Genomic DNA, 13368 nt, shown 5'->3' with positions numbered 1-13368 from the left:
AAGTCAGTGTGTGGTGACAATATCCTGTTCCTCTCCCTCTACTTCCAAAGCACACATGCACTATTGTCATGTTCTGCAAATATTTGAGTAGGGTGTCAGGTACCTTAGAGTGATTCCACAGCAGGACAGCATCCAGGCAGCAGAAGAGGCCCTATCATACTGTACACACATTGTACGAATGTTGGAGACTAGAAGCAGTGAAGGAATTAGAGGATTTATCTGCAAGCTGCAGTGAATGAAAGGGAGGTTTGGAGTTTTTACATGTCTAGCAAGAATTACTGGGGCTTCATCAAAGAAATATGTTTTAGATACCTGAATGAAGAAAACTGTAGGCAAACAAGTAGTTTCCAAACTTTCTAGGACATACTGGTTAGACTTCAGTTGAACAGCAACACCATGTGCCAATACCCAAATTTCCCTGAGGGCTCTCTGAATGGCTTAATAAAGTATTTCTGTTCTATTCTATTCTATGTTTTAATATTATAATTTCTAGTACTTTAAATAAAACTTATTTTACCCTCAAAATCAGCGGAAACATGGACTCTAACAACCGAACATGTCTATCAGCTTATCTCCAGACTTTATGTGCATAACTGATATATGGTTTCCTCCTTACACAACCCTGTTTCAGGTTAAATTTCTGGCAGTATTGGACTGTGAGTAAGAAATGGTTTTCCAAGGTACTCCTGATTTCACTAGACTGTATTAATAATCAGAGCATAACAGTTTTTTGTGCAGTAATGCCCAAGGGTTTAAAGTTCAGGCACATCCAACAGTAATTTCTACTTTTGACCTTTCACACTTAGATCTTCCCAGACTTCCTGGATCTTTTTAGATGATGCAATCTAGAAGTTGAAAAACCAAAGTTCTTGGCAATTTTACATTGAGATTTTTCTTTTCTACGACTGACCAAGTATTGTCTGATAAAAGTGGTGAACTATTACCCAGACTTGCTTAGATGGACTGAACATTTGGTAGATGCTTCTTTTATAACCAATGCTGACACCCGCACCAGTCAAAATGCTGCTTTCCTTATTTGCTTCTCTTGCAACATTCTTTTTGTGTTTTTGCTGTCATAAAAAAATTGATTTGTTTATATTTTGTAAATACTTTGAAGTTGGTCAGTGAAGAAACTGAAAATAATTTATTCTTGTGTCTGTTTAAAAAAAACATAGAAAACCTCCTAGCTAGAAAGGTTGTTTGTAATTTGTAGTGGGACACAAGACATCGGACCATATGTGTTTTCCCCTGAAGGTTTCTAAAATTACTCAATCACCAAATGCCATTTTGAGGTTTGTTTACACAACCACTTAGGTTTTTCTTCCCACTTTTGTTATTTTTAGTTGTTTTTTTTATTGTTGTTGTCTACAAGAATGATGCCACGAAACTTGTAAAATCTCTCTGCTGAGTTGTACCACAGTCAGAGTTGAGGTTATGGACTGAGGTGTCAAGTAAAAGAAAGAAAAACATGCTACTCAGGAGTTTCAGGAACAGGCTTTGCTCACCGGGGCTGTCGAGGTAACATCTGGCTCTCATTAACCAGACCTGTGGAGCTGAACCAGAAAACTCCAAGGTCAGATGGAAAATAATTACAAAAAAACTGCTGCTGTGGAAAACTTTGATAAAGCAAATCTAAACAGTATCTGTGACTAATAATAATTAAACTGGCACACAAGACTGTAAGAATTAGCGTTCGTTTGTTGCACAAAACCCTTGAAAGACTCAACTGTATGCATGTCTGTAGAAAAGTGTAGATATTTTCATACAAGCATCTCAGTTATACTAATGACCCTCTCATATCTGACGTCTGTGCAAATGTTTGGGTTGTGATATCTGAGAGCTGCCGCGCTTCACAGAACTGTAGACTCATTCATGAGTTTCTCAATGAACAGTTTATTGTAATGTGCACGTGTACACTTGTTAAATCATACTGGTTTGTGACCCAAAACCATTTTATTAACAACATACAAGAATTTGCTTTTACCTTTCCTTACAATACTTTTTGATTCATTTATTTTTTATTTATTAGAAATGTTTTAAATAATTTGTCCATTTTTGTCATTTCACTTCACCAATTAGACTGATTATTGATCGATTATTTTAGAACATGTAGCTAAAGTTCACTCAGAATCCATTTAAGTTACAGCAAGGGAATGATTTTTTTTTTTTTCTCTCTGTAGTTCAGAGCATAAAGACCATAAATCCTCCAAACCATGAATTAATAATTAATCCTGAGTGTTTTTTTTTTTTTACTTTTATCAGATTCTCTGTCATCTGGTGATGATGAAGACTATGATGAAGATCCAGAAGATGCAGGTAATGGAAATGGTGAATTCTTTAATAATCTTTTCTTTGTTACCTTTTAATAGACAGTTTCATTTGTTTTTGATAAGTAAATAATTACGATGTTTTCCCCGAAAATGCAAAATAAAATGGAAAAAAAAGAAAACTAATAAATTTGATAAAACTATGAGATGAATATGCTGACTTTAAAAGCCAATGTAAGGAAAGCCAAAGGGTTTTGGCTTAGTTTAGGAAGAGTAATCACATACACCCTGACATGTTGTGACGGTGAGATCAGGCTAATTTATCTACTTTATCTACTAATTAGAAGGTTAATCTACTGTAAACAGTCATTATTTCTAAATAATGTAGCATCCAAATGTTTTATTCTTTTCACTTGGGTTTACCGTATCCTGAAGGAACCTGAGTTTGATTAAGGCAGCATTAGGCACATCGTTAAGGTTAATGAGCAGCACCTGCCACACAAACTGCTGAGTGAAGTCAGGTGTGGGAGCTGGTTGGCGCCTCTAATATGCTTTATGCAGCATCAGTTCCAAAATTCATGTGTTTAAAGGGTTAAAGGACTGATTATATGCCTATTTAGATTTAAAATAAATAGATATGCAAACAGAAAGGTTCAGTAAACTCAACCTTACACTGACTAAACCACTGTGCTTTTATGAAATAAAGATTTCAGACGCCTGTTGACCTTCAGTGCAGGCAAAGAATTTAACACGAATCATTAAAAACTAATAAACTAGTAAAAAATAAACTAATAGCACTAATGGCTTTCAGCTAAAGTTCAATCTTTTATTACGATTTTTATTTAATACTGTTAGTTTTAAAGTATCTGTACTAAAAAGTAAAGAAACTACAGATTAGTTCAGCAATTTACTAACATAAAAAAGTAAATAACGTAAATTAATGAAGATCACTATCAGAATTTCTATAAATCTAGGAGTGGTTTTTGTGGATTTTGTTCACCACTGTGACAACTCACATGCCCAAAATCAGCTTCTCTCACAGAGATAATGCCAAATTCAGATTTTTAAAAAAGCCTCAGTAATAAGCGCTTTCCATCCCTAAGTGAGATTTTTCTGCTTCTACGTCTACTTTTCTGCTACTACTGCATACAGTTATAATGTTTTTGACTGTGGTACTGTGCACTGATATGAGGGTATGCAAATATACGTAACTTGTAAAGGCGCGTGCCCGAAAAAGAGCTTCCCCGAAAGCCCCAGTGTAATTCGAACTGAAGCAAAACTTTTTCTCCTCTTTGAGTGCTGCACATTCAGTGCAATGGTTGCAAACTATGACGCCATTGACTGCTGTTTTGGTTGTGTGGCTGCACCGCTAGTAGCAGCTAAATTTCTAGTAGCATTAACCTGCTAGTAGCGGCTAAACTGCTAGGTCTACTTTGTGCCAAACTGGCAGGCTGTGCAGACTGTGGTCACCTTTTCATGCTTTCCATATAATCACGTGGGTGGTATTCCTTTAAATGGTTAATTGGATTTGTTGCATTGCTGGTTTTTGAGGGCATCAATCGCTGACATAAAAAATTGATAATCTGAGAAAAATATACATGTTAATTTTCTTCATATCTTTACTTAAAGTCATTTATTTTGAACATATGAACATTTTTAAATTTTAAATTACACTTATTTCTGTCTCTCTGTGGTATCTTTACTCTCACAAGTTAATCATTTTATTGTAAGACTTTTATTAACTTGTGAGAGCAACATCAGGGCTTTAGAAAGTTGTTTTTTGCAGGTGATTAAATTTGTATGAGTGCTGTTAGAGTTTTATATGTGTAATTGGCATTATATGGCTCTTCTAAGCGCCTGCTGTCTTGCTAACTCACATTAAACCTGTACCCCAGAGCACTTACCTAAACACCACTGCTGCACAGATCAGAAGCTGGTAGTTTTCCAGCAGGTAACACCCCTGTAAGTGCTCCACTGTGATGTGAGCTAATTTGGCATTCAGGGATGTGCCGAGTTCAGGTGTAGGTGAAGAGGGAACAATGAGGGATGGCTTCTGCAGGCTTTGCAGCGCTCCGTTCTGTTTCCAAGCACGACTGCAGAGTGACAGAAAGCGTCTCCACCCCAGCCAGACGCCACTTGGCGCTTCCTTTATTGTACCATATGGAGCGAGACAGCAGAAGGTAAAGCGCAGACAGGCAGAGGAAAATCAGGAAAACAAAAAGTAATTACATTGTAAAAATGCTGTAAAAGATCAGAGACACTGGAAGAGAAATGAAGGGAAGAAGAAAATAGGGAACCAAAACTGAGTCTTACTGAAAAAGTGACACGAGTGGAAGGATGGGTGTGTACCAGACTCTTTGCATACTTAAAGGGTTTAGAAACATTTAATTAGACAAGTTATGACAGCAGACAGCAACTTAAAAACAACCCAGTCGTGTCAAAGAGGTCATGATTTAATAAAATGACTCCCAGTCCAAATTAACTTCTCAAAAAAGAATCTGGTGCCAGAAGTAAAATGTGGAGCTGTCTGAGTGACGGAGCGACAGGCAGACGCCTTTCTGAAATCAAAGCCGCTTTGTAAACGCTGCGACTCTCCAACCCATGTCGTCACACTCCACTCAAAGTAAAACACCAAGACAGTGACTTTGGAAGATGCTGCTGCTGAAACAGGCCTGTGGTGATCATTAAAGTTTCATGCAGCATTTTGTCATTGCCACATGACAAACGATAGACTTTAGAAGATGCGGGGATGGATTTTCGATGCCTGTCTTTGGAAGGGAAAGAAATCATGAAAACTCTAGAGAAAAGTCAATGAAATGGCTTCAGAAACAACTGGTGCAAAATGTTGTGAAAAATACCTGCTGAAACGTTTCGCATAAAATTCCTGTTATTTGATAGTAGGAATGTCGCTAAATCTGTCTCCCATATTGTGGCCGTTACTTTAAACATTTAATTCCTCCATTCATGTCATTTAAAATATAATCTTACATCATATTCAAAAGCTTTTTTTTGTAAGGCGCATTGACATTAGACATTAGACATGTAACCCCGAAGTAAGCTTGTTATTGCCGCCTTTGTCCTCGAGTCACCATGGATAAGCTTTAACACCTTTAGCAAAAAAAACCTCCGTGTGTTTGAATACACAACTTCCCTTTGCGCTGACAGCCTGGAGTGTTTTCCAAATGGGCCGAAGTGGCAGCAGCGGCAACAGCTTACTGTAGATATCCTGAATGCCAGTAAATAGTCCCTGACTGCCAGACTTAATCTCTGGATGTAAGACCGCCTCATGACATATGAGGCTCCGATTTCCTGGCCAAAAGGAGACGGATTAGCTCAGAAACATTAAACCCCTATCACCGCTTAATGTCCACTAAGCCACCGCTAATTAGCTGACTGTAGCAGGAAGGAGCCATGTGACGAGCCCCACAGCCAGACGGAGAGTCCCCGATGCTGAACGGAAGAACATCCGCATCCACATGCAGAGAAAGCCGAGATGCAGAGACAATGAAAGAGTCGAGCTCTTAATGAGGAGACGGAGCAGGAAATGCTTGCTGATTGACAGAGAGAATTGGAAAATGGGAGAGGAAGAAATCTAGAGAAAGAAAAAGAAAATGAACATTAAGTTGAGTCCCTCGAATATGCAAAGCTGCCACAGACATGAGCTCGTTTTTTACAAGCCTCCAGAAAAGTGCAGTCAGGGGAAAAAGAGTGCCAAGGTTTCACATATCAGGATTAAATTAAAATGATCTGGTGCTTACTAGGTCTTGAATTAATACAACCTCAGATATAAAACAACATATATTTTACTTGGTCATTATTTATTTAGAAAAACCTGTCCAAAAATGAAGACTTCAGTAGGAATTAAGAGCTTTAGTAGCAGCCAAGTGCTGCTAACTGAATAAAGCACCTCTTAAAAAAAAAAAACAGACGTTTTGGCAATTTGTATTTTTACCACAATGCCAAGGAGGAAAGACATCAGCAATGATCTTAGAGAACCAATTGTTGTTCTGGGGAAGGTTGTAGTAATTTCTAAACCATTTGGAGACCATTATTCTACAGTGAGCACAATTATAAACACATTGGAGACATTAAAGGCAGCTGCCATCATCCCAGGCGTGAATATCCCAGCAAGTTCAACCCAAGGTCAGACTCTGTAATGCTCCGAGAAATGTGAAATTTCTATCCTCCCGTTTTTGTCCCTACTTGATGAAAGATTAACAATGATTCCTGCACACAGATGCTACTGATCACCATCAGCAACAAAATCATTTCTAAGCAATGTTTGGACTGAAACACACTGTCAGTCTTGTTTGTGAACATTAGGCTCTTTACTTTGAGCAACAGTTGAAACTAAACACCATTGTCATATTTTATCGTTTTTTTATTGTACTTGATTTTGTCTGTTCAGGCCTTGAAAGGGCCAATCAAGCTTAAATGATTAAGTGCACAAGTTTAAAAAGACTGAAACTGGCTTTGTTTTGAGAGGATGCCAGGATGGAGCCTCTTCTTTAAAATGGCACATCAGCACAACTTTGGTTTACAAAGTTGCTTCTGAACAAACCATGAAGACCAGAGTGGAGATGTTTGAATCTAATGCGCAACAGCATGTTTAAAGATGACCAAATGCAGTCTATCAGCAGTAACAGCTCATACCAACTGTTAAGCACGGTGGGGGAGGGCTGATTATTTGGGCTTGTTCTGCAGTCACAGGACATGGACACCTTTCGGTTCGCGGAAGAGCTTGAGTCTATCCCAGCCTGTCGATAGTCCATCGCAGAGCCAACACAGAGAGACAAACAACCATTCACACCCAGATTCACTCCTAGGGAGAATTCAGAGGGACCAATTAACCTAACATTTTTGGACGGTAGGAGGAAGCCGGTGTACCCAGAGCGATCCCACACACACACAGGGAGAACATGCATACTCCACACAGAAAGGCTACTGTTCAAACCTCCCCAGCCGAGGCTCGAACCAGCGACCTCATGCTGTGAGGCCATTACACCACCTGTGCAGCCCTTTCACGTTTAGATTCAGAATTAAATCATTTGGAATTACAGTATTCTCCTTTGCATTTACATGGAAATAGTAATTCTGAATTGAGGTTTATATGGAAAACATGTTAAATCGCCTTTATTCAATTCCACTTAAGATCTGGGGGTTGGGAAGGGTTCTGACTGGACAGGGGACAGACATGATGTATTTACATCTACCAGAAGAAAACAAACTCCAGTTCCTGCTTCTTTTTTTGTGGTGAATGAATGAAGGGAACTTCATTCACCTTTATTTGCATAATTATATCTTCTGCCCTTTGATCCCTCATTCAATATTGAGGTGCTTTTCTAAATTAAATGCCTTTAATGTGAAGCTGATAGAGAAAATCAAATGTTAAAGACCCCACCTAATAAATATGATTCACTAAAGTAATTGTTTTTGTTTGTTTGTTTGTTTTAAGTAGGAAGCAATCCGCACACACTGCCCCTTTGTGAATTGAAAGGGCAGTGTATGTGTGTGAGGGGGAGGAATGTTAACAGAGCCTAATCTGTGCTCTGCTTTGCTCCAGAGCTATGCAGTCTCCTTGTTTACCCTGGCAGGAGAGCAGAGAGCCGGACGCCGGGCCACGCTACGCTGCTCCACAGCCGTTATTCCTCCAGTTCTGTTTGCCTTGAGTCCCTGCAGGTCCACCAGGGCAGTGTGCCTTCAAAGAGCCCCAGTGTAATCTGTAATGAAATCTGCCTGTGTACTCGCAGGCGTCAGTGAGGGCAAATTATACAATTACACAATTAAAACACCCCCTCCTTCCCACAGATCGGTGTCTCAGCGCTAAAAGGGCCTTGTGCCCCGGCCATCGGCACCACTCCATGTCCTGCTGCAGCTAATTGCTGCTGCGCTGAAGTCAGGCTGGTAGGAGCCCCAGTCACGCTTCTCTGACCTGCAACACAAGTCAGAGGGAAACCGAGGAGGGGGCTGCAGAGGCGCTGTGGTTGTACACTTTAATCTGTATGGAACACTTGTTACACCAGCACATAATCCAAAAACAAGAAAAATACAATCTTTCTCTGTTTGATCTTTTTGTTTTGTTTCTTAAAACAAGGAAAATCTTCACAATCCATTAACCTTATTTTAGAAGCAGAAAGCGTCTTGAAATTTTTTGATCTGCATTTGGGTTAGCATCAAATAACACAATATGAAACATTCTGTTGTTCAGATTAGCAGTTCATGAGAAATTACAGAAAATAAATAAATAAATATTTGAATAAAAGAACCTGGATCCTTCCCAAACTCTTGGGAAAATCTCACTGAAATTAGTTCAAATGTTTTGATAATCTGAAACAAAAATGTATGTATGTATCACTCAGTTGTCCATGGCATTTAAAATAATCTGCGATCAGCTATTTCAGAAAACGTAGGTATAAAAGTGTACATCTAAAAGCTGTAAATGTGTACTTTTGTTCTTTTTGCTGGCAAGTGAAGGCATCACAGAGATTAGTTGCTGATTACATTTGCAGCAGAGGGTGTGAGACTGTGTGTGGAAGCAAACTCCCCTCTCACTGACTCGCCTCACCCCAGCGATTCCTTCAGCCACACTTTGAAATCTGTTATCAAACATAAACCAACCAAACTGGAACCCCGTCATGTATTTTTAGTCTCCCGGAAAGATTCCGCTTCCTGGTTAACCTCTGCAGCTGACAGGTGGACATGACACTGTGACAGAGCTGAGAGAAGATGTTATGCTAAACCAGTTTCCACTACAGCAACTGCATACCCAAGCAGGGTTTGGTTATGTGGAGATCTCGCCCCAGAGGAGGTTGAGGGGTATCTGGTTTGTGTCCCCCCCCCCATCCATGTCACTGCCCTCCACTGAGGAAATACCATCCACCCAATTAGACACAAGTTGAGATTCCTGTGTGTTGCTCACTGTACAGAGCAGGACTTTATAGTAAACAAAAAACATGCTGCTATTCAAATATCAGCTGCTGCCCCAAAAAAAAAAGTTCATCATCTTTTATGTGCTCTTAGGGTGCAAAGTTTCTGTACTGGCTTCTAAATGTATGCTGTTAAAGTATCCCTCAGAAGTTACTGATTTCCTTAGTACATTTCTAGAGTAATACCATGGGGGTAAAAATTGTACCCTTAAAAGAGCTCCACATCTTCTTCGTCATTAAATTAGTGGGGATCTATTAATATGCTAACTTTGAATGAAATGAAAATCAAGCAGCAGATACTAGGAGAAGTTAGCTAGGGTCTTATGGAAACGTTGCCTTAGATAGGCTGCCAGGTGCGAGCTGCTGGCAGCTACTCACATGCTTGAGTTAGTCCAATTCTCAGCTGCTAGCTCTCGCTTGCCATGCTGAGCGTCATCTTAGCATATAACAGCCTTCACATGCTTGCTAGGCCTGGGCAGCAGCTGCTAGCACCGGCTAACTTCTCCTTGTAGCTTGCACAAGCTTTGTATTTCATTGGTTTCTCAGAATTAATATAAATTAGCTTGTTAACATGTCTTATGGACATGATGACAAGGTTTTTAATTCTTAGCAATGGAAGACTTTAAAAATCAACAAATTACAATTTCCACATTTGTGAAGTACTAGCAAGAAAAACCGAGCTTTTTAATAGCAGGACCGAAGAAGGAATTATTTATAATTGGGAAGTGAACTAGTTTTTAATAATCCAGTATCATATTGAGTGTGCATCTGTTTAGCTCCCTGTAAGTTAATCATCTTTTTGTAATTAAAAAAATTATAAAAGCCAGATTAAAAGAACACTAATCAAAGAGAAAGGGATGAAAATAATCGTATTAATTCAGCTTTAACAGTCCCCTTTTCCTTTTAAATCATTTTACTTTTTTCTGTTCCTGCATTTTTGTCCTATGTTTCTCATGACCTCATCATCTCTTTTTAACTATTAAATGAAAACCACAATTTTAGGCCTTTGGTCTACCCGGTCCCCAACTGAGGAAGATGAATTTAGAAAGGAGACCTTCTCCAGTGCTAATGATAATGTTGTTTTCAGATGGAATAAGTTGTAGAAGAAGATAACAAAGAGCTAAAATGTATTGACAGAAAACCTCAAGAAAAGTCATCTGAGCTCTAGCGCCTTTGTTTGACTGACAGCCGGTCTTGTGCATGTGGACTAAACCACCGGGACTTCTCTAGCTCGTACCGATTTCACCTCTGTGTCTATTTTGAGTTAAAGACGTCATTGTGGCCAAAGGATCGGCAGCAGCAGGAAGGGGTGTTTTTTAGGTCCAGATGAGTTCAGGAGCAGCAGGACCACATATTGGGAGGGAGACAGTTTAAAACTCAATGTGTGTTTCTGTTTGGGCCTGTATGTGTGTGTGGCTGATTACAATGCCAAGAAAACAATGTGTTCAGACTGGTGATTTGCCCCACACTGTGTGAGAGAGCGACGAGTCGCTCCACATATGCAGAGACGGCAGAGAAACAGAGGGGGGGAAGTAATGAAACCTTGCAGATATTTCATTCTTAAGGTGGAGGCGGTTTGTGTGTGTGGTTACACGTGGAGAGTGTTTGTCTTTGCAAGCTGGGGAGTCTAACTCAAACAATGACAGGCTGTGCTTCTCACACACACAGTTTCCAGCCTGTTTAACAGAGTTTAGTAACATTCTGTTTGCTTTCTAAAAAGATACGGCTGCATCTTTCATCACAGAAAATCTCCCTCAGTCTGGGTGTAATTACTCTGTGAAGCTGAAGCCAATGCTTGAAGGCAGGAGCCAAAGAGGTGTGTGTCAGAAATGTATCAGAACACGGCAAGCTTTATTATAAACAGACACACACGTGTAGTCGATAAAGCCCAGACTTTAAAATCAGATGTGATTGACATCTCACCTGAGTTGAGACAAAAACCTGCCCGTGTTGGTGCTGAGGCTGAGAGTAACTTTCTAACTACGGGCTAATCTTCGTCTGATGGCGCACATTCACACACACAAACACACACACCAAGCGCTGCCATTGAGATGGTAATAAACTCCTCTCCTCCTGCGTTTGGAAAGTAAAAAGAGACATCTGATGACCGGTCAGCCACCTCCCCAGCTTTTGTCCTGGTTAGAGAGAGTGAGTGAGTCATGCCTCGGTGCTCTCACCCTCCTCACCCACACAGCAGCAACAATGAGCCTGTCTGACTGGCTGCTCTCTCTTTGTCCGGCAACTTCTCAATACAACTCAATAAATCGCCCTGACAGGTTTCCGAACTCTCAGGATGGGACGAGTCGGATGAACCCTCGCATTGTAATCGGGGGAAGAAGATGATAAGTTTTGTTTGGTTCTTGTGACGCTTCAGGCACCAATTTTGTGTTCTTTCAAAATCTGTCAAACTGTGTTTCACACCACTTGAGTGTCTTGTACATAACAGTATCTCTTTGGAGACCAGGTTGAGTTTCACATTGTAGAAGAGCGTCTGAGTAAATACGATGGGAAAGTCATTGCTGATGGATTCTGTTTGCTCAAACTATCTAAATATCAGTACAGTCAGACATTGCTTGAATAAAAAAGAAAAATAAAAGAAAAAAACAGACTTTAAAGTTCATGTCAGTCTTTGTTAAACAGTGTTGGTACTTTGTGCATTTTGATGAAGGAAGATCTCTTGTGAAACCACAATCTCACATCTCTTCTGGCCAAGAACATAACTCATCCAAGATGCACCACTTTCAAAACAGGGCAGGAGTAAAGTCGTCCCATCTGCACCATCTTTTTGCAATTACAACAACATGTAACTAAAAATTCCGGAAAGGTCTTTCCCCAAACTTTTTATGGTCTAAGAATAGACAAAAAAAATGAAAAAAGAACAAAAAAAAAGCCAGGACAGATCTGCTATGATGAGAGAGAGTTGCAGGTCGTCATCAAGCAAATTAAAGGCTTAATGCTCAAATCCGATTTTATTAATGAAATCAGTTTTTTTTTGCGTGGTCGTTCACATTATCAGTTCAATGCGACCTTCATCCCACGGAAGTGTAAATGGTATGTGGCCTGAAGAGACATGCATGCACAGAGGATAACATGACGTCATGTGCATAGTATTTTATCTGTTTGGAAGTACTTGCCCACTCTGAACCAATAAAATGATGCCCAATTGATGAATAAAGAAGGAGAGTAAGAAAAAGGGCAGAAATGTTAACAACAGCCTTTTGTAGAGCAGTGGCTCCTACTTCTGTACAGAGGCATGTACAGACAATGCAGCCGAATTCATCTGTGCAGAATTCTGCATGGGTCCAATTTTACCAACTCACACCCGCCCGAACCCGTTAGGATGATTACCAAACCCGACCCGTGGATATCTTCCAGAGAAAGTTAGCACATTCTTATTGTAAATACACCCCGTCCCTCCCTTCATTGCATTACTTTGCTTAATTCCTTCATATATTTAAAGTGATGGTGATGTTTTGTCGACGTTTTCATTTACAATATAAGAAAGAAAAAGTTAACAACACGTGAATATTGTGAAACAGCAGCATTGTGGTGCAACTTCTGTTGAGTTCTGAGTTCACTTCCGCACAGATCGGTTACGTATCCGATCTAGGACCACATATGAAAGTGGCCTGGGTCGGATTTGGAAAAAAATCAAATTTGCGCCATTCAGACCATCAATAAAAAATCCGATATGAGCTGCAGAGTGAACAGCGCCTTAGAAGCCGAAGTGCAAATATCAAACCTAAAAGATGATTTTATTTGCTCATATTTAGCTTGATAAAGTCATTTTTCATGACTAAAGCACCTTTTTTATGTTTTCACACACAGAACCTCCACATTGGTCCAAGCCTGAACGGATGGACAAGAAGCTTTTGGCTGTCCCTGCAGCCAACACCGTCAAGTTCCGCTGTGCTGCGGCCGGAAACCCAACACCGACCATCCACTGGCTGAAAAATGGCAAAGAGTTCACAGGCGAGCAGAGGATGGGAGGAATCAAGGTGAGAGGAAGAACATGTTCACTCTTAAAGGTTAGAGGAGCAGGGTCATGATTTATAGACTTAAACCTTAACACTTGTGCAAAAATCTGTTGCACGGAAGGGGTCATGTTCTGCTCCACTCAAGCTACTATCAAAATGCCTTTTAGCAAGGCATTTTAATCCCGGGATAGTTGCAGC

At 40.0% G+C, this 13368-nt stretch overlaps 1 protein-coding gene across 7 annotated transcripts in view; it reads left to right on the top strand.

The window, feature by feature from the left end:
• fgfr3 (fibroblast growth factor receptor 3) overlaps nucleotides 1-13368 on the top strand; it is a 73096-nt gene that overhangs the window by 29133 nt on the left and 30595 nt on the right. For 5 of the 7 annotated variants that reach the window (XM_041971638.1, XM_041971637.1, XM_041971635.1 and 2 more), the window contains exons 4-5: nucleotides 2263-2328; nucleotides 13022-13191. In XM_041971638.1, the coding sequence (XP_041827572.1) occupies nucleotides 2263-2328; nucleotides 13022-13191 (236 nt within the window). The remainder of the gene's footprint in view (nucleotides 1-2262; nucleotides 2329-13021; nucleotides 13192-13368) is intronic. The other 2 variants (XM_041971640.1, XM_041971641.1) reach the window with 1 other exon arrangement.

This window comes from Melanotaenia boesemani, chromosome 20 (assembly GCF_017639745.1).
Source record: "Melanotaenia boesemani isolate fMelBoe1 chromosome 20, fMelBoe1.pri, whole genome shotgun sequence".
NCBI lineage: Eukaryota > Metazoa > Chordata > Actinopteri > Atheriniformes > Melanotaeniidae > Melanotaenia > Melanotaenia boesemani.
Note: the sequence above shows the minus strand (reverse complement) of the source record. Positions and strands in the feature narration are given on the sequence as shown.